This window comes from Schistocerca serialis, chromosome 1, assembly GCF_023864345.2.
Source record: "Schistocerca serialis cubense isolate TAMUIC-IGC-003099 chromosome 1, iqSchSeri2.2, whole genome shotgun sequence".
Taxonomy (NCBI): domain Eukaryota; kingdom Metazoa; phylum Arthropoda; class Insecta; order Orthoptera; family Acrididae; genus Schistocerca; species Schistocerca serialis.
In genome coordinates this window covers 748,951,509-748,975,310 of record NC_064638.1, presented here as the reverse complement: position 1 = coordinate 748,975,310, position 23,802 = coordinate 748,951,509, and the positions used below count along the sequence as shown (strand labels likewise).

The 23,802-nt window shown below is 38.2% G+C and overlaps 1 protein-coding gene across 13 annotated transcripts in view; it reads right to left on the bottom strand.

Annotated features, from left to right (window-relative positions):
- LOC126481976 (C-Jun-amino-terminal kinase-interacting protein 4) overlaps window positions 1-23,802 on the bottom strand; it is a 271,973-nt gene that overhangs the window by 135,410 nt on the left and 112,761 nt on the right. For 12 of the 13 annotated variants that reach the window (XM_050106008.1, XM_050105951.1, XM_050105977.1 and 9 more), the window contains 2 exons: window positions 22,628-22,738; window positions 7,743-7,902 (listed from right to left, as the gene is read on the bottom strand). In XM_050106008.1, the coding sequence (XP_049961965.1) occupies window positions 7,743-7,902; window positions 22,628-22,738 (271 nt within the window). The remainder of the gene's footprint in view (window positions 1-7,742; window positions 7,903-22,627; window positions 22,739-23,802) is intronic. The other variant, XM_050106016.1, reaches the window with a different exon arrangement.

The following is a 23,802-nucleotide window of genomic DNA, read 5'->3' as shown; positions in this document are numbered from 1 at the left end:
ATTCAGTTCCAAGCTGGCACGTCTCCTCGATTTACCCAGGCTATGAATGTAAGACTGCCGATCTTGTTCAATTTCTGTGTCAGAGACTGCTGGCTGACACTGATCGGGTATCCTACGTGATACACAGCCAGTTTTGGTGAAACGATTGTAACAATAACAATTTGTCTGAGGTGGTAGCTTGTGATATTTAGTCCTGAATTGTTTCTCAATTGTAATGGCAGATTTGGATTCACAAAACCATAAACAACATTTTGCAAATTCTGTACCATTACACAGCGCCATGATGACTGTTAGAATAAGTCATTCGTACATGCCATGAATGGGAATGTTGGGAAATTATAGTGTTAGGTGGGAATAAAATTTACATTTTTGTAAGTAATTACCATTTTGACAATTAAAGATTACTTTTGTATAACTAATTTACAGACACCCTGTAATCTAACTGGATAGATAAAAATCTGTTTATCATACGTTGGCAGGGGAATACACATATAAATGTTAAGGAAATCCTGGATCTCGCGTCAGGGAAGACTTGCTGGATGAGATGAGAAGGAAAGGAATCAGCCACCTTCAAAATGCCAGAAATTGATATATCCATACACCCCTATATGGTGTCTCCTGGATTGAAAGTGCCAGTGCTTCATTTCGGCAAATAGACCTCTCAATCTACTCTTTTTAAATCAAATTGTGCTATGAATATGTTTCCCCCTAAATCTGATTCAGTACCTCTTCAATTTTTATCACATTTACACATCTAGTGCTTGGCATTCACCTGTAACACCGTACAAATAAAGCTTCTATTCTCTTCTTATCATAATATTTACCATGCATGTTATACTTCCATATAAGGTGGATATTTTCATAAAAGACTTCAAAACACATTTATGCAGGATGAATTTTCACTCTGTAGCAGAGTGATTTCAAACTTACTGACAGATTAAAAATGAGTGTTGGAATTCTGGAAGGTAGGAGAAGAGGTGCTGGTGGAGATGAAGCTGTGAGGGCAAGTCATGCATTGTGCTTGGATAGATCAGTCAGTAGAGCACTTGCCCACAAAAGGCAAAGGTCCCATATTCAGGTCTTGGACTGGTACACAGTTTTAATCTGAGAGGAAGTTTCAAATTAAATTTATATTTGATATTAACTTACTTTCCCTTTTCAGGAAAGTTTTATTTGTCATTGCCAGGTTACATATTACACCCTCTACTTCTGTTATGGTTCTTTGTTTTGATGCCCAAAAACTGATTTACTTTTTTCAGTGCCTCATTTGCTAATAACATTTCCACACACCATCATCCAACTTAATCTGACTACACTCCATCGTCTTTGAATCACTTTTATTGATTTTGAACTTTATCATTTTTTCAACACACTATTCATTCCATCCAACTCGCCTTCCTAGTCCTTTTCCATCTCCTCTTTAATTCCTTTTTACAAGTAGGTTCTTCTATTTCTTTACGATTTGCTTAGTGCATGGACTGAACGTATGGGTGCAAGTTACAGCCCTGTCTTATTCTATTCTTAATTAATGCCTTCCTTACAAGTCCTTCAACTCTTACAACTGCATTCTGGTTTCTGTACAAGTTGCAGATAACCTTGCACTCCTAGTGTATTATATCTCGCATAGTAACCTGAAAGGCAATGACCATACACTACTTAAAAACAATAATAAAAGAACTACGTGACAATAATGCTTTAATAGTGAAACCAGTCAAGGTAGGTACGTTGTTGTAATGTACGATAGTGAATATATCAGTAAAACCATCTATTTCTTCAACAGAAATAATACAATAGAAATTAGGTCATATCCCAAATCTAAATTACAGAATAAACTTATAAATCTGATGATCAAAAGTGACTTCCTATTAACTGCAAAAGATATAAATGAATGTACTGTTATGCGTCCTTCTACACAACCATTAGGAGCAGAACCTAACAGTCACAAACAGTCTTGCCCTATAGGCCCAATCGTCAATTTTCAGAGCAGTCAAACTTACAAAATCAGCAAGGAACTCAATGAGAGCCTCAGAAACAAATTCAAATTTGAAAAGATATACTCAGCACAGAATAGTTAAGAAATAATTAATTGTATAAAGGACATTCTGGTTCCTGAGACAGCTAACTTCACGTCACTTAACATCATACCTTTCAACAAAACAATGGTAATAATTAAAAATAACTTAAGCACAAAACTTTGTCTTTACCAGAAATAGAAGAGTTCAACAATTTGTTAAGATTAGTCCTGTCACATAATTACTTCCCTTTTAGTAAGAAAATGTACCAGCAGGAGGACGGCATAGCTACGGGCAGCTACCTTGCCAGTTTACTCGCTATATTTTCATCGACAACTTACAATGTAAATTCTTTAAAGAAAGACCCCAGACAGTTAACAAAATAATAAATTATAGCATATGTTGATGATATATTGATCTTACTTGATGGTACAAAAGAAGAATTTCAGGACCTCATGCAGGGAATGAATCAAATGCATCAGAATATCATCTTCACTGTTGAGCACCAGATAACCAAACATTTAAATGACCTTGACCTTTACACAAGTAGTTCCAACAACAGAAATTTCAAGAACACAGGAAACCAACATACACAGATGCCACAATCAATAAAACCTCGTACCAATTAGACAAGCACAAACAGCTACTTACAGAGCAATGCACAACACAATGCACAAAACCCTATTAGAAGCAGACGAGCAAATTGATGAACTAAACACCATTAAAGAAAATGCTTACAATAATGGCTACAGTCCAAAACTAATAGATGAGATAAATAGTAAAGTAAATTCCCACATAACCAACCACAAAGACAAACCAGCACTAAACACCACCACACCACAGCTAACAGAAAAATATGCAAGGGTGTCATTTTTAGGGAAACTGTCATGTGAAGTAGTGAACCTTTTCTGAGGAAGAAATGTTAGAAACAGTTTTTATACAGATAGTAAAGTTAAAGGAAACCCGTTGATAACATTAAAAATAACAGTAAGCCATAAAATCTAGTAGGAATATAAAACATAGCTGCAATTCATGTTCAAAGACACACATTGGCCAAACAGGAAGAAATTTCAACATACGATTATGGGAACACACTGACGCCCTTCATTTAAAAAATTTCTGAAAATCTGCATTTGCCCTACATGTAGCTGAAGATAAACATCAAGTGATAGACATAGCTCACAACTTACAAATACTCTACCTGGGCAACAAATGAAAAAGGATGAACTTATTTGAAGAAATTGAAATTTATTCACACAAATATACATTCCCAATGACATCCTAAGTGACCAACAGAGTTACCAAACAAAATTTTGATAAATTTAGATGATCTGAGGTTTGCTTCTACAACCACACACTAATGTACACACATGAAAAAACATAATCCAATGTGAGGCCATAGGATGCGTAAAATATTTCTACATAATGTAAATCACTTGTTCTGTTTAAACTGCTTACAAATGCCATTCCAACTGTGAGGGAAAAAATGTAATATTAATATTGGTGTATAAAATGTGCTATATTATTTTTTTATAATACTCCATATAATCTAATTAAATAGTCACTAATGCACTTATTAAATAACCATAGAGTACTCAGCACATTCACACTAAACATTTCAGTTTTTTTAATCATACAGAACCACTATGTAACACATAGCTTTCACTGTAGCAGTAGCAGAACCTGTAAGTAGACGGCAACATGGTGGATACTGGACTGTTTTTGTGCAAAATAGAAGTAAAACAGTATTTGTGCCACATCCATAAAAGCAAAAATCTGAATAATAAGAAGCAGAGTACAAATTAATTACACCTGTAAAGCAGTTCATCATAATATACAACATGTGATGTGCTATAGACAGACAGCTGCAGTATACAATCTGGTTTCAATGTTTTAACTATGTACTGACTGAAGACTCAAATATGTTTTATGCTAATACACTACTGGCCATTAAAATTGCTACACCACGAAGATGAAGTGCTACAGATGCGAAATTTAACTGACAGCAAGAAGATACTGTGATATGCAAATAATTAGCTTTTCAGAGCATTCACATAAGGTTGGCGCCGGTGGCAACACCTACAACATGTTGACATGAGGAAAGTTTCCAACCGATTTCTCATACACAAACAGCAGTTGACCGGCGCTGCATGGTGAAATGTTGTGTGATGCCTCATGTAAGGAGGAGAAATGCATACCATCACGTTTCCGACTTAGAAAAAGGTTGGATTGTAGCCTATCGCGATTGCGGTTTATCGTATCGCGGCATTGCTGCTCGCGTTGGTCGAGATCCAATGACTCTTAGCAGAATATGGAATCAGTGGGTTCAGGAGGGTAATACGAAAGGTCGTGTTGGATCCCAACGGCCTCGTATCACTAGCAGTCGAGATGACAGGCATCTTATCCGCATGGCTGTATCAGATTGCGCAGCCACGTCTCGATCCCTGAGTTAACAGATGGGGACGTTTGCAAGACAACAACCATCTGCACGAACAGTTCGATGACGTTTGCAGCAGCATGGACTATCAGCTCAGAGACCATGGCTACAGTTACCCTTGACGCTGCATCACAGACAGGAGCCCCTGCGATGGTGTACTCAACGACGAACCTGGGTGCACGAATGGCAAAATGTCATTTTTTCGGATGAATCCAGGTTCTGTTCACAGCATCATGATGGTCGCATCCGTGTTTGGCAACATCGCGGTGAACACACATTGGAAGCATGTATTTGTCATCGCCATACTGGCATATCACCCTGCGTGATGGTATGGGGTGCCATTGGTTACACGTCTCTGTCACCTCTTGTTCACATTGAAGGCACTTTGAACAGTGGACGTTACATTTCACATGTGTTATGACCTGTGGCTCTACCCTTCATTCAATCCCTGCGAAACCCTAAATTTCAGCAGGACAATGCACGACCGCATGTTGTAGGTCCTGTACGGGCCTTTCTGGATACAGAAAATGTTCGACTGCTGCCTTGGCCAGCACATTCTCCAGATCTCTCACCAATTGAAAATGTCTGGTCAATGGTGGTCGAGCAACTGGCTCGTCACAATACGCCAGTCACTACTCTTGATGAACTGTGGTACCGTGTTGAAGCTGCATGAGCAGCTGTACCTGTACATGCCATCCAAGCTCTGTTTGACTCAATGCCCAGGCGTATCAAGGCCGTTATTATGGCCAGAGGTGGTTGTTCTGGGTACTGATTTCTCAGGGTCTATGCACCCAAATTGCGTGAAAATGTAATCACATGTCGGTTCTAGTATAATATATTTGTCCAATGAATACCCGTTTATCATCTGCATTTCTTCTCGGTGTAGCAATTTTAATGGCCAGTAGTGTAGATGGGTGAAAGCCTGAAACTAGTATTTGCTTGGATAAAAATACATAAAAAAGGTGTCTGTATTTACTAAAATAATAATATCCACAGCCACAGGGCTCAACAGCCTGTGAAATGAATCAAGTTTTCTGATCTATAATAGCTTTAGGATTCCAGAATGGGTATTCCAGTCGAAATTATCAAAGTTTCTTTTCTAAAAATACAAATGTTATAAACGTGGTTTTGTCTTTCTTCAGCCTATCTTCTAATATAAATAATAGTGCCTATATTACCACTCAAGTTCCTACATTTTACAAACAAAAACTAATCTTTTCCAAGGTTGGCTTAACTGGTCTTTCCAGCCTACTGTACAAAATTCTTGTTAGTATTTTGCAAAACATGACTTACTAAACTAACAGTTCTGAAAAACATATCTATCAGCACTCGCCTTCTTTTTTATTCTGATTGCGATATTGTTCTTGAACTCTTGAGGATATTTCAGCTACAACCCGTATTTTGCATACCAGGTAAAAGAGTAGGTCGTGGTTGATTTTCTCAAGGATCTTAATAATTTTGTATCATCTACTCCAGGTACCAAAATTTTTATCCAAATTTTACACAGAATTTTTGTTATGAGTGTTTTTCAACAGATATTCTTACTTTATGTCACTGCTCAACACTAATTCAATGAGTTAATTTGTGTTGGAAATCTTTAAGAAAATCAAAATACTGTTTTAGAGCAGTCCCGATGACATCAGCAAGTTCCATGGGTTCCACAGAGAAGTCAGTCACTCATGTTTTGGAATACTATCATCCATGGATGTCTGGATGCCTTTTCATCGCTATGGAGGGCAATGTGAGGGCTGTGCAGTATTGGGGCTGTATCCTCCAACCTTAAACCCAGTCCTACAGTCAACATTTCAGTGTTGGGTTAATATTCCAATAGCATGCGTCGTAGTGTCTCAAACACTTTGTGGAGAGCATTCTGAGGAGGATCCATAAGTATGCTGCAGTGTACAGTATATAGCAATATGAAACTAAATGTTTTCCAGCTGCGGACTTTAACCTCTGAAAGATACAAAGATGTGAACTTTCAAACAGGTTGTCTTTAATATTGCAATTTTTTTATTTCACAGTAAAGTTATTTTTTAATTCATGAAGACTTATTCTTTCACAGCCCACTACCACTGAACTTAAGCCCATGCCGGTTCACAGACACACTCAGGTGGTGTGAAACTCTTTTTGAGGAGTATACTAATACTGGAAGACCCAACTGCTTAGAAGATTTTGTCACAGTTCACAACCCCAACTCTGTTTCTTGGTAAGTTCAAGCCAGACAAAAAATTGCATGTAAAGGAGTTCAACTGAATTTGTAATAGCGACTGCATGATCTGTTATGCATAATTTAAAATCAAATATGTTACACATGATACCATGCTGGATCAATGCAGTTATGTCACTTTTTCTATGTGGACTGTTGAATATCACTAGCTTAAATCTGTTAAATATTATTGGCTTGGTAGACTTAAACCATATCTCAAGCAGGTTATCATTATATACTGGCCATATAATTCTCTCTCTAACTTGTCTTTGTTGGAAACAGTAGACCAAATGTTCCAATCCTGTATTTTACATTTCATTAATGACTTAATTTAATTACATTTACCTCTTCCTTGGTAAGGGGAAGGGGGTACATCAACTGAGCTATCAGCTTTAACTGCCGTGATATCAAATGTTGCAGTACTTTTCATGTGTTCTATTATTGCAGAGATAACATTAAATTTCTACCACACAATACCATGTCTGAATACCTCTTGTTGAGACAGACGGTAAAATTTGGCTATAATAACTGAGTCTATTTTCTGTAACACTGAGTGGCAACACTGCTGCCATTGTTTCTTGTGTGAAGTCGAAATATTAACTTCAGGTCTGTATTCTGTAATTCACCAACCCTACAGGACTCTGCTGCATCATAATAAGACACCAACTCATCAGAAGGTGAATATAAAGTTTTTGTTTGAGATGTACTGACTCTAGAAAGTTCCTCAGCTACCCTATAGTTCTGTCCTAGCTTCATGTGATTTCCTGATCTTCCCCAGAGTGGAAGAAACCATCCACACATGCTGATTTGAACTCCCAGAGCCAGCCACATCTCTATATGATAAACACCTAAAATGCAAGAATCCACACCCCTTCACTGAGTAGTTAGCACAGATGCAGAGGTCCACAGAATATGTCATAACATTCTCACCTCGCCCTTGTATTATAACAGGAAATGCAGCAACTTCATTTGCAACCCTAAAGGTTCTACAAATTAGATTCTGTCGTACACTGATGTGCAGGGCAACAGAATCAAATTCTGAAGTTCGTATCTTCTAGTTAAATAAAGATTAAGAGGAAAAACTTACACTATACTCAGCACAGGGTCTTTCAATTTCACTGAATGCAGACAACGCCTCCACTGTGCAACAGCAGAATGAACGTATATGTACCCATGCTGTGAGCCCAACCACATTGTCGGAAGCACACTGCTCATTTTTTCAAGTTCTTCGTAGGCATGTTCATTCTCTGAAAACAGCAAATGGATATTTTGAACAAAGTTAATGTAATATTTGCAGTATGTGTATTTTTGATACAATTAATATCAATAATGGAAATTCCTTGATGGAGCAATGCATAAAATAAGGGAATGGCAACCACTCACCTATAGTGCATTGATGTTTGGAACACTTAACAGAAAACAGCACTCACACTAGCATTTTTGCACTAGCTCCTATTCCAGCAATAGTACGTACACAAACACACACACACACACACACACACACACACACACACACACACACACACACACACACACACACACGCACGCACGCACGCAAAACCACACAGACACTCAAAGGCATACTCTCATAGCCACAGGAAGAGTTTATGTACTACTGCTGCTGCAAAAAGAGCTAGTGCTCAAAAGTTAATGCTGCTTTCTGTTCTATGTTATGTGCTGCACACATCAATCCACTTTTCATCAAATTAATTAATATATTAGAGAATTGGGTTATTACTGGAAGTAGTCTTCTTTCAAATGACAATACAATGTCAGCATATTTTATTTTTTAAAAACTGAACTCTTTCTGAAAACAAATGCTATACCAAAAATTGAGACAAGAATTTTAAAATTCATACTGCAGAAGTAGTTCAACTGTTTAATCACGTGATACTTGAGAATAGTGATGGAGAGTGACACAGTAGGGAAGATTTGGCATAAGGACTAGGTATTTATATTTAGCATATATTTTTAGTGAACAGCTCTGCATATTATGCAACAAATAGTGTATCACTGCAGATGACATTCTAGCATAAACAACAATGCTAGGGTATAGTTGTTATGCTTCGGAAAGAGTGGTGGTGCTACAAATGCATTTCCTACTGATGTATGAGAACAAATGATATTGTGGTTGTGAACACAGGAGCTGGTACTGCTGAATGTAATTTGTAGCTGAAGCTGAATCTAGTGGAGACTGACAACAGAGTGGCTCTCCCAATGGCTGCTTATTATGAAACTTTCATGAAACTAACAACCATATAGCTCAGGAGAGAAGAAAAGTACACAACATGAGGGCTGCAATGATAAAGAACATTTCATAGTTTCTTTCCATTTTTACAGTTTAATGCCTTATGGGGTGGTTATATAAATATTAACGATATAAGAATCAGAATTTGATAACTACTCACTTCTTCAAATGAACTTTTAGGGAACATTGTTGTGAATAAACAACAATATAAACAGACACTATGGAACATGGTGACACTGGTTTTGTAGGCAAAGGGTCAAAGAGGTGACAAGTTTAAAAATATAAGTAACTGAACTTCTAACAGCAAGCACGGAGAAAATGTTTTCCCTGATGGCGTTGAGGATATGCATGCAGTTATTTTGAAAGGAGTAACTCAAATTTAAAAACTTACATCAAAATTCACTAAGATAGATAAACATTGCCTTACATGAAAAGGAGAGAAGGAAGGAAAAAAGTAATCATAGACAGAGCTAAAGATCGAAACTTCCACATGAGGAGCCAGAAAATTGCAGAGACCTTTTTAAAGGAATCGTCCCACCATTCGCCTAAAGTGAGGCAGGGAAATCATGACAAAACTTAAATGTAGTTAGCCAGATGGAGATTCAAACCCTGTTCTTCCTGATTGTGAGTCCCATGTCTTAACCATTGTGCCATCTCACTTACTGAAGTTAGGAATTCATTGACAATCTGGAACAACAGGTTCATAGATGTTGTACTCTGCAAGAGTAAAAGGTGCCTATATCACCACAAAGGAATAGTTAACTAGTGTCTCCAGTGAACACACTGAAGTCACACTCACTTCAAGACCAAGAAGTGCTTCAACACGGAGAAAATTGCAGGCCCCACAATGCATGGACCTTACTGAGGTGGGATGCTTCGTGTGCCTCTCCAATGCAGATAGCTATGCCGTAGGTGAACCATATGGGAGGGTTACCTGTGGAGAGGCCTCGCTGAAAGCAAGGGGAAACTGCAACCATTTCATTTCCTGAGAACATGCAGCTCTACTATATCCTCTTGGATCAAATATTCCAAAATTAAAACATTCTCCCATTCAGATCTCCAGATGAGGCTACAAAGGAGGATATTGTCAACAGGATGAACAAGATGGCATTCTTCAGACTGGAGCAGACCATCAGACCCCGTAACTGGCTAGGAAGATTAGAGCATTTAAAAACAGAAATAGGTATGTTAAAGTTCAGTATAGTGGGAATTAGTGAAGTGTGATGGCAGGAAAAACAGGACTTCTGCTCAGGTGGGTACTGAGTTGACAACACAGAATCAAACCACAGGTAACGCACAAGTAGGTCTAACAATGAACAAGAAAAGAAGAATGCATGTAAGCTATTATGAACATCATAGCAAACACATAAAGAGTATTACAAGTTTTATGCCAACTAGCTCTGCAGATGATGAAGAGATTGAAAGAATGTATGCTGAGATAAATGAATTATTTGGATAGTTCAGGGAGGTGAAAATTTAATTGTGATGGGGGACAGGAATCTGATAGTAGAAAAAGGACAAGAAGGAAGAATAATAAAGAGAACACTGACTGGAGGAACCACGTGGTAGAAATTGGTTTAAGAACTGGAAAAGAAGAGTGTGGATGTGAAAGAGATCTGGAGACAATGGAATGTTTCAGTTACATTACGTAATGGTAAGATAGAGATTTCATACCAGATTTTTAAGTGTAAAATATTTCCAGGAGCAGGTGTGGACTCTGGCCATTATTTATTGGTTTTAAACTGTAGATTAAAAACAAACTGCATAAAGGTATGAAGCGACGGATATGGGACACGGATAAACTGAACGAACTGGAGATTGTCGAGTGTTCCAAAAACAGCACTAAGCAACCATTGACTGATACAGGGGACAGGAGTGCAATAGAAGACGATGAGGTAGCTTTAAGAGATGAAATAGTGACAGCAGCAGAGTGACAAACAGGAAAAAAACAAGGCACTGCACAAATCTGTGAACAACACAAGAGATATGGAAGTTAATTTAAAAAAAAAAGGGGGGGGGGGGGGGTACAAAAGGCAGCAAATGAAGAAAAACTTTATACAAATATAAAAATTGAGACTGAAAAAGTTCAAAAAGTCTAAGCAGAAATGGCTAGATGAGAACTGCAAGGTTGTAGAAGCATACCTGACTAGCAAAGAAGTATATGATAGGAAAATTAAAGAAGCCTTTGGAGGAAAGAGAAGCATCTTATGGATGTTAACATTTCATACAGAAAGTGTGAAGGAAAAACAGGAGAGAAGAGAACTGAAGCATTTTAGATGTCGTGCTATAGAAGGATGTTTAAAATAAGGTGGATTGATAAGGAATGAGGTAGTTTCCCGTACAAGAATCAAAGAATGAAACATATGGAAAACAGTGACAAAAAGCATCAACATGTGGCAGCGCATGTGTTAAGACATCAGGGAGTAAGTGCCATGAAAATGCAGGGAGCTGTAAATGGTAAAAACGGTATGGAAAAAAAAAAGGACTGGAGTACATCCAACAAATGGAGGACATAGGGTGAAAGTGCTATTCTGTGTTGAAGAAGATGGCACAAGAGAGATGAATTCATGGCAGCCCAGCTAGAAAACTGGTGTGTATGTGTGTGTGTGTTTGGGGGGGGGAGACTTAACAGGTTATGCGGGAGACAGCTTCTGTCAACTAATCCTGCAAAGCCTAATATGAGAACAAAGCTAATTTCAATTCTGTCAATTGTTATATTTTTAACCGTTATTAATTAATTAAAACATTGATAATGACGTATCCCCATGCTTCGTGAAACTTTGTCAAGGTGCAACTCAATTGCAATTTTGTAATTATCTGTTCAAACAGAGTCGTTTGATGTATATCAAGATAATATTCTATTTGATATTTAATTTGGTATTTTTCTACTGTTTTATATTTTCCTGTGTTTTTAGCCTTTTCCACTCCTTTCAACCCAGTTCAATCAGTATATTAAAAACACAATTTATATGGAACCAGAACTGGCAGTTTGAGAGAGATTTGTAATGTCATTTGCGATAAAGAGGAGTATTCAATACAAGTCAGCGGCTTTAACCAGTGACATAGAAAACATGCAGTAAATGCTGTAAACAACATGGCGACTATAATGTGAGACTGCTAGTGTTTTTTTCAAATGGGTTAAGCTACAGATCAGTCTGTCACCACAACAAGGTTTTGCTTTCAAACTCGTTGCTTCAGTATCTAACAACAAAACAGTAAATATATGAACTAAAAGGTGATTGGTTGGTTGATTTGGAGGAGGGGACCAAACAGCGACGTCATTGGTCCCGTCAGATTAGGGAAGGAACTTGACAGTAACCATTAACATTACATAACAGGTAAAAACCTATGACTCAAGTTGAATAGCGTTCTTGACCCTTCATTTGGATGCTCTGAAACATCTGCATTATTAACCATCAACATAACTTAAATTTACACAATACTTAAAAGAGTCATAAGATGTATCTTAATTCTCACATAGTGTTTGTCTGATGCCATGAGAAATACTTCACTAGCCACTAGAATAGAAGCAGAAGCCTCAGCTGAAGGGGGGACACTTTTTGGCAGCAGCACTGTGTGAGCTACTGTCATGGTGAGAGTCTTGGCAGACCTTTACTAAATGACAGATGTATGTACGTTTCCAAGATGACACTGCATTGCTTTCGCCAAGGGTGAAGGCGGTGACACTGACTCATTGAGGCAATATGATATTTCAGTGTATCGCTCTCATGTTGTTATTTGAAGTTTATGTTTTTCGTACATATGAGGCAATTGGATCTGCAACCCTGGACAACAAATGGCTACAAGATGAAAAAATCCCACAAGAGTTGTGGATCTGGAACTCCATCTGATTAGTGGGCACTCAAATTACTGGCGTTCAAAATATGGCTTGGAAGATCACTTTAATGAAAAGAAGTTATAAGATGAACAACAACAAAAGCAAAAGAAGGGTAAAGGGATGCAGTCAGATTAAAGCAGGTGAAGATGACAGAATTAGACTAGAAAATGACACACTAAAAGCAGTCAAGTAGTTTTGCTATTTGGGTAGTAAAATAACTGACGACAACAACAAGGAAAGTGGTTCTGAAAGATATGAAGAGGCGTGCAAGGAGATCTGCATCAGTCAGTCTTCGGACTGAAGATGATGAAAAACAAGAACAACAACAACAACAACAACAAACAAACTGCTAATACTTTTATTCCCATTTCCATCATCATGATCATCTGTGTGATATCCTATGCCAGATAAGGGTTCTGTCAAGACTTTACCATGCATTGCACTTTCAGCTATAAGCACCTACGCTGCTCACATAAGTTTTATAATGTGATATCTATGGGAATCGTTTCAGTCTTTTCTTATCTCATGGAATCTGTCAAAGTACTTCCTTGGCTCATCTAGCACACAGTCACTTCACTACACGTTCTGCCCATCTCCGTTTAATTTTCATTACGTCACCTACTCTGGTATGTTTCCTAATTCATTTGCCCGTTTTCCTGTATTTCCAGGTAATTTACAATATGAAACTCTCCACTGCCTGCTTGTTGCTAGTCAATGATCATTTACAATTCAAAAGGTCTTTAGGACAATCAGTCATACCTTGAGACATTGCTTTTTTTGTTTCATAAAATGTCATTTTAGTTTGATTTGCTCCTGGGCAAATGCTTTTACTTTTTGTTTTCCCTGGAAAGAATGTGTTAAGGACAAACATGCCGCTGTTCTTGGCAAATTCTAGAGATAGCTTCATTGTTTGTGACAATATATTCACTACTTCCCACAAATGAATCTTTGTTTACTTTTGTCTCACTTTCACATTAAAAGCTACCATCATCATCTGGTAGAGGGATTTGCTGTCACTGATCAATTTCTATACTCATTTATGAGGTCTTACACCTCTTCAGAATCTTTGACCTCCTTGGACTAGCTTTCATTTATTTTTAAAACAGGTCTTGCTATTTTGTACTAGATTCATTTGATACCTGTAAATTGTTTATTTTTTGTTAATAATAAACCCTGCATCTGAATCTTCTCTTCACACTGTTCCACTGTAATAAGATACATGGCTTGACTATAATTATATTTCATCTTCAATTTAGCTGCGCTTCTGATAACTCATTATAACTTAGTGTTATTTAGTAACTTTTCCAATTCTATTAACTCTTTGATGCACAGATTTTATGTTTAATTAATTTTTTAATAAAACATGCATTTTCTATGTCTGGTGGGGTTGCTAATAAAGGAAAACATGAATTAAAATTTTTTATTGTATTGATTTTGGTTTTAGATGGTGGTATATATAATATACCACCATGCCACTTAGGGCCGTACCTAAAGTTTTTGAGATATCTTGGTTTGTGCTTGTAACTCACCTTTAAATTCTACTCTAAGCAGTAATAATTAGTATAATTAATGTAAAATAATTTTATTTCTGGCAATTGGTCATTTACAATACAAAATCAAATTACAAACCTTACAAATAAAATATGTTTCTTATTCCTTTTTGTGAAAATCTTGAAAGCACCTTTTTGTTTTGCTAAGGCACAAAGGCACTTTGCATTCAGCGCACATCCAGAAAGTGCGCACTTGCTTCTTTTTTGTACTGCATTTCGCACAACGTCTGGCGGTAGTACGCTCTGGCTGGTGGGATGAATTGTCGAGACGCTGGCGTGAGGAAACATATGGCTTGTTTTTCTTTACGTGGACTTGACTCTCATGAAGTCTAGATGGCCTCAATGGTGTTTTCTGGGTTACTAAGCTTTGCAGGATACTCATCCTGAAGACTTTGGCAGTCATTTTTTCTCTATCGCCTAGTTCCTTCCAAATTATATAGCTGTTGACGATACTGACATCAAGCAGGTGAAAGAATATTCGGTGCCACCACTTTTTACTTCTCCGGCTTATTTCATATGATTTTTTCAGTTGGTCGAACTTGTCGACATTGTTCATGTGTGCATTGTAATCCATCACTGCTTGAGGACAAGGTAGCTCTATGCGTGAACCATCTCTTTCACGGCGAGTCACTGTAGTAACTTCAGGACTGTGAAAATTTGAAAGGAGATGAACAGCTCTCTTATCTTTCCACTTCAAGTAGAGGATGCCACAGTTGCTGACCCTCCAGTCAAATTCACCTCTGCTTAATTCTTTGTCTGTTTTTAATTTGGGTAAATGTTTCCTTGTTGGTTGAACTGTCCCACAGGCATATATGTTTCTCTGCTGTAAACCAGCCAACAAGTTATAGCTATTGAAATAGTTGTCGAAATAAAGATAATGGCCTTTATTTACGAGTTCAGAGGACAAACTCAGCACTACATGCTCCCCAAGGCCTGTTTGCACTGTGTCACCTACTTTTCCGGTGTAAATATCAAATTTCAAGTTGTAAGAGGTCTTGTCACACAGCATCCACACTTTGTAACCACGCTTTATGGGTTTATCTCTCATGTATTGTTTCATACTGTTGCGGCCTTTGAATTTGATCATTGACTCATCAATTGCTAGGTGTTTGCTGGGTTGGTAACACTTGGAAAAAGATTCAGATAGTATCTTGATCACTGGTCGCAGCTTGTACAGTTTGTCATAACCTGGGTGTCCTTTTTCTGGATGCAATGTGTTATCATTCAGATGAATGTTCCTCAGTAACCATCCAAACCGATTTACTGCCATCAGAGATGCAATATAACGATCATGAAGTTCTGGGGCACTAGACCAGTAGTCTCTGTATGCTGGCATACGCTTTATACCCATCAAAATGTTGATTCCCAGGAAAGTTCGTATTTCATTGTCAGTTGTTGGAGTGAAAGACTTGCCAGATTGCGTCGCATATAAATTTGTTTGGAAAACGATTAGCTGAACTAGCTCTTTTGGAAATATTTTTTCGAATATATCGATAGGTTCTGGATCATCAATGTCCCTAATAAAAGCACTTGGTCCTGATTCACTGTCGAACTGCATTCCTGAGGTAGCATTGAATTGTTGTCCCCAAGTTGGCGCTGTGTCAGCAGCGCGTTTTGGCGGAGTGGACTCACTTTCTTCCTCGCTCTCTGAAACTTCGCCTTCAGACGACACAATAGCCTCCGCAACAATGCTTGCTTCATAATCAGATTCGTCATCTGTGGTGTCAACAGTGGAATCCTCGTCTGATGGAATTTCACACAATAATCGTTCGATTTCTTCATCTCGTAAGCCTCTTCTTGACATTTTCATTTTCAAACAACAGCCTGAATCCAAGTAAAGAATACGTAAGCAAAACAAAATGGAGAAAGAGCTAAAATAAGTCACAACACAATTAAAAACTAAACTTTGTAGCGGAGGATTTCGAATTTTATACTAGGAAACGAAATGCAATAGAATACTGCTACATGCACGGTGGTACAAATAATATACCACCAAAATAAATTGTATATAAATAACGGAAGATTGTGCATATGAATGTATACATGGGTTCATACCGTAGCTGTGACGTCCAAGATATGGAAAAAACACAGGCGCAACAAGAAATTCGTTATAAACCACTATTCACACGCAAAAACCATGCACAACTCAGCACGCAGCTTTCACAGTTGTAATCTATGCAATTCTTGGCGGGAACTGATTCCTTATAGGCAGTGAGTGCCATCTGTCTGATAAGTAGAGAACTAGGTGAGCATATTAGAGTGGTGGTCGTGCAGTTAAACCACTGTGCAAAGAGCCAAGAAAATTTTCAAAAGGTGGTATACTATGTATACCACCGTGCTCCAAAGAGTTAATCTATATATAGATATGCTGATCAGACCATTTGCATGTATGTACAAATCCTTCAAAGCAAACTAAAAAACTGAACTTTTCAACTGCTCCATCTTGATATCACTCCTTAAAACATCTTTACTTTCATCATCACGTGCTCAGTGGACCATCACACTGGATGTTTACCATCTTTCATATCAGTTCACAAAAAGATATTGAACTTCACTTTGATAACTGCTAAAATGATCAGCCCTAGGGCTCTTTGTGGCCCACGCGAACGCTCAGTCGCTAACGGCTCACTTCGACGAGTACTGTGACCTGTTCTGCCAATCGCTGTTCCACATTATCCTCGTCTCTGAAACTTGGTTGAAACCAAACATTTCTTCCGACGCTATCCGAATCACTGGTTACTCTCTCCTAAGGGCAGATCGTGAAACACGACGCGGGGGTGGTGTGGGTGCCTATATTCGCTCTGATCTGAGACCTACTATACTATGCACATCGGATGCAAAGGGCGAAGGAGAAGCAGAGTTCTTGTTTTTCGAAATAAATACATCAAATCAGAAACTGCTAATTGGAGTAATCTATAAACCTCCAAACGTCGGTGCTATGTCCTCCTTTCAGTCTGCCCTGTCCTCGCTCGTGACACTGTATGAACACACAATCATTATGGGCGACACAAACATCGACTTACAGTTAAAATCTCCCTCTGCAGAAAAACTTAGGAGACTGTTCCACTCCAATGATATGAGTTTAACACCGCTGGACCCAACTCATCACACGCCACACAGCCATACACTCATAGATATAATAGCAACAAAGCGACCAGATAAAATAATTCGCGCCAATCAGACATCCGCTCCAGGACTCTCTGCTCATGACGTGATTTTCTTAAATTACTCAGAACATACTACCAAAGAAAAATCTCACCTGGTAACCTACAGAAACCTAAAAAATGTTAACCATGACGCTCTTCAAAAGGATTGCTCAGACATCCTTTGGCATGATATAAGCAATGAACCGACTTTAGACGGAAAAATTCGGGAATTATGTCGCAAAATTATTGCACTGTATGATAAACATGCTCCTCAACGCACTGTCAAGGTAAAGAGAGCTCCCGCTCCGTGGCTCACCACTGCATTACGCCAGTTAATGAATGAACGTGATGCTGCACATAGGGCCTTCAAGCGTAACCCAACTCCCGAGGCGTACGAAGCTTATAGGAACCTCCGAAATAGAACCAAGCAAAGCGTGAGGAATGCCAAAATCAGACATGCCCGCTCTGCCGTATGCGGCATATCAAAACCTGCTGCACTGTGGAAAAAGCTGCGCAGTTTTGGTATAGGGAAGCGAAGATCTGACGCTGTTTATCAAGCGTCTGCAGAAGAATTAAACGATTTCTTCTCAACAGCCGTAAACTGCCACGCAGCGACAAATTACCAGCCCCAAGATATCAATCTCTCGAGACACAAGTTTTTCCTAAAACATGTCACTACCGGCACAGTACACAAGGCAATTATGAGAATCTCTTCCGAGGCAGTAGGAAATGATGGAGTGAGCATTGGCATGATTAAGAACGTCGTAAACACTATTACTCCAGTTATCACAGACATCTTCAACCTGTCTCTTGTCAGTAGTACATATCCTACTGAGTGGAAGCAAAGCTTAATTCAACCTATACCCAAGACTGACAACCCTAAGTCGCCAGGTGACTACAGGCCGATCAGCATACTTCCTGCGATATCTAAAGCCCTAGAATACATCGTCCATGAACAGCTGACGGATTACCTCAAAACTCATAACATCCACGACAAATATCAGTCAGGCTTTCGAAAGCACCATAGTACAGCAACTGCATTAATCAAAGTAACTGATGACATTAAACATGCTATGGACAGACGTGAAGCTACCATCCTAACACTGCTTGACTTTAGCAAGGCTTTTGATACAGTTGACTTTGATATATTACTAATTAAAATGAAGCAGCTGAATTTCTCAAACAGCGCAATACACTGGTTCGACAGCTACCTCAAAAACAGAAGTCAACAAGTCATTTGTGGGTCGGAAAAGTCATCATGGAAAAACGTGCGCTCTGGAGTTCCCCAAGGCTCTGTCCTTGGTCCATTACTCTTCTCACTGTACATTAATGATATTTCTTCAGTGATTCACTCCTGCAACTACCATCTATATGCCGACGACATCCAACTGTACATAAGTGCAAGCCCCAAGAACATTGCTGACGCAGTAGCGAGTATGAACGCAGATCTTTGCTCTGTTTCTCGATGGGCACAGAACCTAGGTCTGAAACTGAACCCCAAGAAATCCCAGGTCATACTTATATCTCATCCAAAGTTAATCAGTCGGTACTTTCGCGAAACAGTCCCTCAAATACTCCTCAATGGTACCCAACTACCATACCAAAAAACAGTAAAAGACCTTGGAATAATCTTGGATGAACACCTAAACTGGGAAGAACAAACAGTCACAGCTTGCCGGAAATCGCTCTCCTCCCTACATGCAATTCAAAAATTTAGAAAAATATTTCCAACCCACGTTAAACAAAAATTAGTCCAAACACTAGTCTTGCCTAATCTTTACTACTGTGATGTAGTTCAACACGGCACAGATAGTGAAAATTCGAGATGCCTGGCGCTAGTGATGAATGCTTGCGTTAGATACGTGTGCAATATACGGTTTTATGATCATATCAGTCCTTCATACTCCCAGCTAGGTTGGATACGCCCACATAAGGCACGCGATCTCCACACGATGTGCTTACTTCATCGATTTCTTAGCCACTAGTGCCCCCAATACTTATCTTCTCACATTAAACACCTATCATCATTCCACAACCGCAATACCAGATCGGATACGTCTAGCATCTTGGCTGTACCTTTACATAACACAAAATCTTTCTCCGTGTCATTCTCCATCTCAGCCATACGACTATGGAACGCGCTCCCCTGTGATCTGCGTCTTATCCAAAACCACTCAACATTCAAGAGGGAACTTAAGACTTACATATTAGGGACGGTATAGCCACCATTGTTGTGCCCCCCCCCCCCTCATCTTTTTCTTTCTCCTCTCCATCATAGCTTCGAATTTTACCATTCTACTTCTCTTCCTCTAACCTATCTACCTCTTCTATATCTCTTTCACCCCATTCCATCGTCTTATGTCTCTGCTTGATGAGAATAACTCACAAGCTGCAAGAATATAACGAGAAAATTCCCAACTAGCAATAGGACTGACACTCATAAAAGAAAAATATGTTTACTTTCATATACATAGTCATTATTATTATTATTATTATTATTATCATTATTATTATTATTTTTATTATTCTTGATTGTTATAATTATTTTTTGATTGTTATAATTATCATTGTACTACTTTTATAATCTCTATTTTTTTTCTTTAACATTAATACTGTATAACATGTTATATGTCCTAATTTTCTGTAGACACTGAAATTTGTTGAATCTGAGTATGCCTGGTTAGGTGTAAGAGAGGGCCTGAAGGCCCTAATCTTGCCAGGTAAAATAAATGCATAAATAAATAAATAAATAACACCTACTGTTGTACACAATCTCTCAAGCAACAAGTCCTTCACAGCCTTATTACTGTTCACATGTAACACACAGAGCGACCATATCCTATCCTCCCACATTATATCGCACCTACAGTAATATCTTCATGCATGAACTACAATAGACTAAAACAACAGGATAGCAGCCTCTGTTGAGACCTTAAGTAGATTGTTTCATGATTTGAAATGAGACAGATTTTTAACAAAATCTCCTCTCAATCCTCGCAGGGTGGTAACATGCTGTCTGCTGAATCCACAAAACATTACAGTCCACGTTTACATCAATCATCCACTTGCAGCAATGACATCCTACAGCAATGCTACTGTGGAATATCTGTATGCAAGCTCTGACTCATTGACTCATGTATCCACCTAGAATCTCTTTTTCCAGCGCACTTATCAATGTATCCCACCCCAACAGGGGGGGGGGGGGGGGGGGGGGGGGGGGGGGGAAGAACGTGGAGAGCAATTGTGAAATAATACGTTATGTTTCACCTTTATGTGGGCATGACAATATAGTAGTTATCCACCCATGTGAATAGCAACTGCATACTCAATCATGTAATGATAGTGCACACTTCTCAGTACAATGTGGTAATTTTTGACAGATACTTCACAGCCTTTACTGACTGGATTCATCTTCCACCAAACCACTGCTGCTCTCAGTGGTTTGCCTTCAGCACACTCTTCTTTCTTCCAACTTCCCTAGTCTCTGACCTTAATGTTTTTTGTTCTCCACTTGCCTTTTTTCCCTTTCCAGGTGCACCAACCACTGTCCACGTGCCATTTTTTCTACCCCATGTGCCCCATTCAATTCTTACTTCTAACTACAATGGCCCTGCCTTGCAACTGTATTTACAATTTGCAACATTGTTTGTACTTTTGTCCACACTACCGACAAACCTTTCTGTATGTGTATTTGCACAATCTGCTACACTGAAGCTAACAGCAAACATTTCACATTGTGTGCTAAGTTACGTCCAGTGAAAAGGATGAATTAATGATGTGTAGTGCTGCATTAACAATTCTTCTCAATGCAAACAAAGACAAATGTGTAGCCATCAGGCAATGAGAATGTACTATAGAAGATACAAAGGAAATTATGAAAAAAATGAAATGATCATATGGCATTGTTGGCTGGGATGTCCCAGTCAGGTTCGGCTGCCAAGTGCAAGTCTCATTTCATTCGCCGCCACATTGGGCAACTTACGGCTGGTGATGAGGATGAAAGAGGACAACACAACACCCAGTCCCCGAGCGGAGAAAATCTCCAAGCCGGCCGGGAATCGAACTCGGGCCCAGTGCATGGGAGGCAAGCACGTTACCACCCAGCTAAGCAGACGGACACTGGGAACGAAACTGTGTGCAAGTTTAATCTGGAAGATAGCACTGCTTTCCATAACTTCACTATAACGTTACTAGCCAGTTCTGAGGTTATAATGAATATGATAGTCATTTGTTAATAATCAAATTTCAAGAAAGCCATTACTTTGAAGCAAGACTTGCCGTTACTCACCAGTTCTTGGCAAGAGGAGATTCCTTTCAGGCCTTGCAAGTTTATTCCATACTTCAAATCCAGCTATACGGAATGGGAAGTGTATACTGGATCTTTATTATTTGAAGATAAGTATGTTTTTAAATGCTGTGCTACAGTGTTCAGCTTCTTGTTTATGTGCGCATCTACTGATCAATGCTTCACATATGTATTAAGTAGTCTTCACTACAATCATTGTTTTTATTAAATGTTAGACATTTTACACTCACAGCTTTATGTATTTACAAATTAGTTGCAGATATATCAAAAAAGCTTACAGAAATAGTCCATCAGCTCACACCACAACTGCTAAGCAAATAACTAACTTCAAACTACACCAGAAAGCAGAAGCAGCAAAACCTAAGTTTTGAGGTATGAAAATGAAGTATGTAATGAGCAATAAAATAAACTGATTAATATTAAACATGAACAGTTATTGGCTAACACTCAGCTTACAGCTGTAGTTGAAACAAGAGAGAAGTTTATTGTCGCTAATAAACATTTTGGCATACGAATCCATTTCACGTGAATGATTTAGGACACTGATGGACAAATCTTGTGAGCAGAAAAATAAATGAAGTTATGAAAATTTACAGAGAATCTAAATCTGAATGAGTCACAGAAATACTGGCACATATTTTCTGTAATATACTGAATGTTTCTGTGTGTGCTACAGAATGTGACTGGTGAATAGACAGAGGGGAATGGAGAGAGGGACTACCAGGTGAGAACCAATGATGGAGCAGGAGGAAGGAGAAGCGGCAAGAGTTGGAAGTGAGGAAGAGAAAGGACAAGGAGACATAACAAATGAAAGAAAGTTGATAAAACAATGCAGAGAGAACTCAGGATTTTCAGCAGTAACAAAGACTCACTGTTATAGTTACCTTTTGGTATTTCTGAAACGCCATCTTTCACTACCCCAGTCACTTCCTTCACCAAACGACGTGTGGGAGTAGCATCACTATCAGCCTCAGAGTCTACTGATATAAGTGAGTCTGAAAAACAGTTACCCTTATTATGGGACTCTCAATTGCCCATGGCTTTACCAGCCATAATATTTCTTTTATGGTTATTTTACATAACTGAAAGCTGTAATGTGCATTGAAATGCACAAATAATCGTATGTTCTCAAACTTTTAAATGTCCCTCTCTGGGATTTTTTGTACCATGATAGTAAAAAAACTAATTTCCCACAGCCAGATATAATTTTTCTTTAAAAATAAAAGTGCTAAAAAGAATTAAAATATAATTTTAAAAGTCCTAAAAGACAAATGTATTTTAAAATGTGAAAACAAAAACAGAATTCATTTGGGAGAAAACTGATGAGAAACAATCTGATAAACAACATTCAAAATGAGTGACAGGTAGTCTGTTTTTGTTCTTATCCTGAATTAGTTAAGGGTCATTATTAATACTGAAAATCCCATTGAAGCTATCTACTTCAATATTTTCCACATTGCCTAAATATTTAAGCAAGCACATGGCAACAGACAAAGACAAAAAAATGTGAAATTGCTTCAAACACATCACAGATTCCATAATTAAAACACAAAACACAATAGATTTAATTTCTCAAAAGAAGCTTCACAGCTACACACATAAGAAGAGTGGAAAAACTTTTTCAGTGGTGCAGCTTATCCCCTATTATTTTGACAAAATAAACAAACATGGATTTTCACCAATACATTTAGTAATTATGACTTTATTTAATAGCAGTTTGACAATTCAGATACATACAACATACTATTTAACAAGAAGATACATACTTCAAATACTGCCTCCAATTCTTCACAAAAAACTCTTAAATATATCCTATTATTAATATCAGCTATACTGTGAACCTCACGACAGAACATTATGATGTTAAGTCGTTCATCAACTTGCTGAGTACAAAGACTTAATGGGCACTTTCGACCAAATTCAAAACTGAAAAACCTCAACATAAGAATCTACATTTTACCTCTGAACTTAACCTGGAAATAAATAAAAATCTCCCAAAATGTGTGTTATCCTACTATAATATCATTAGTTTGGTAAACAAAATGGTTACATATTTATC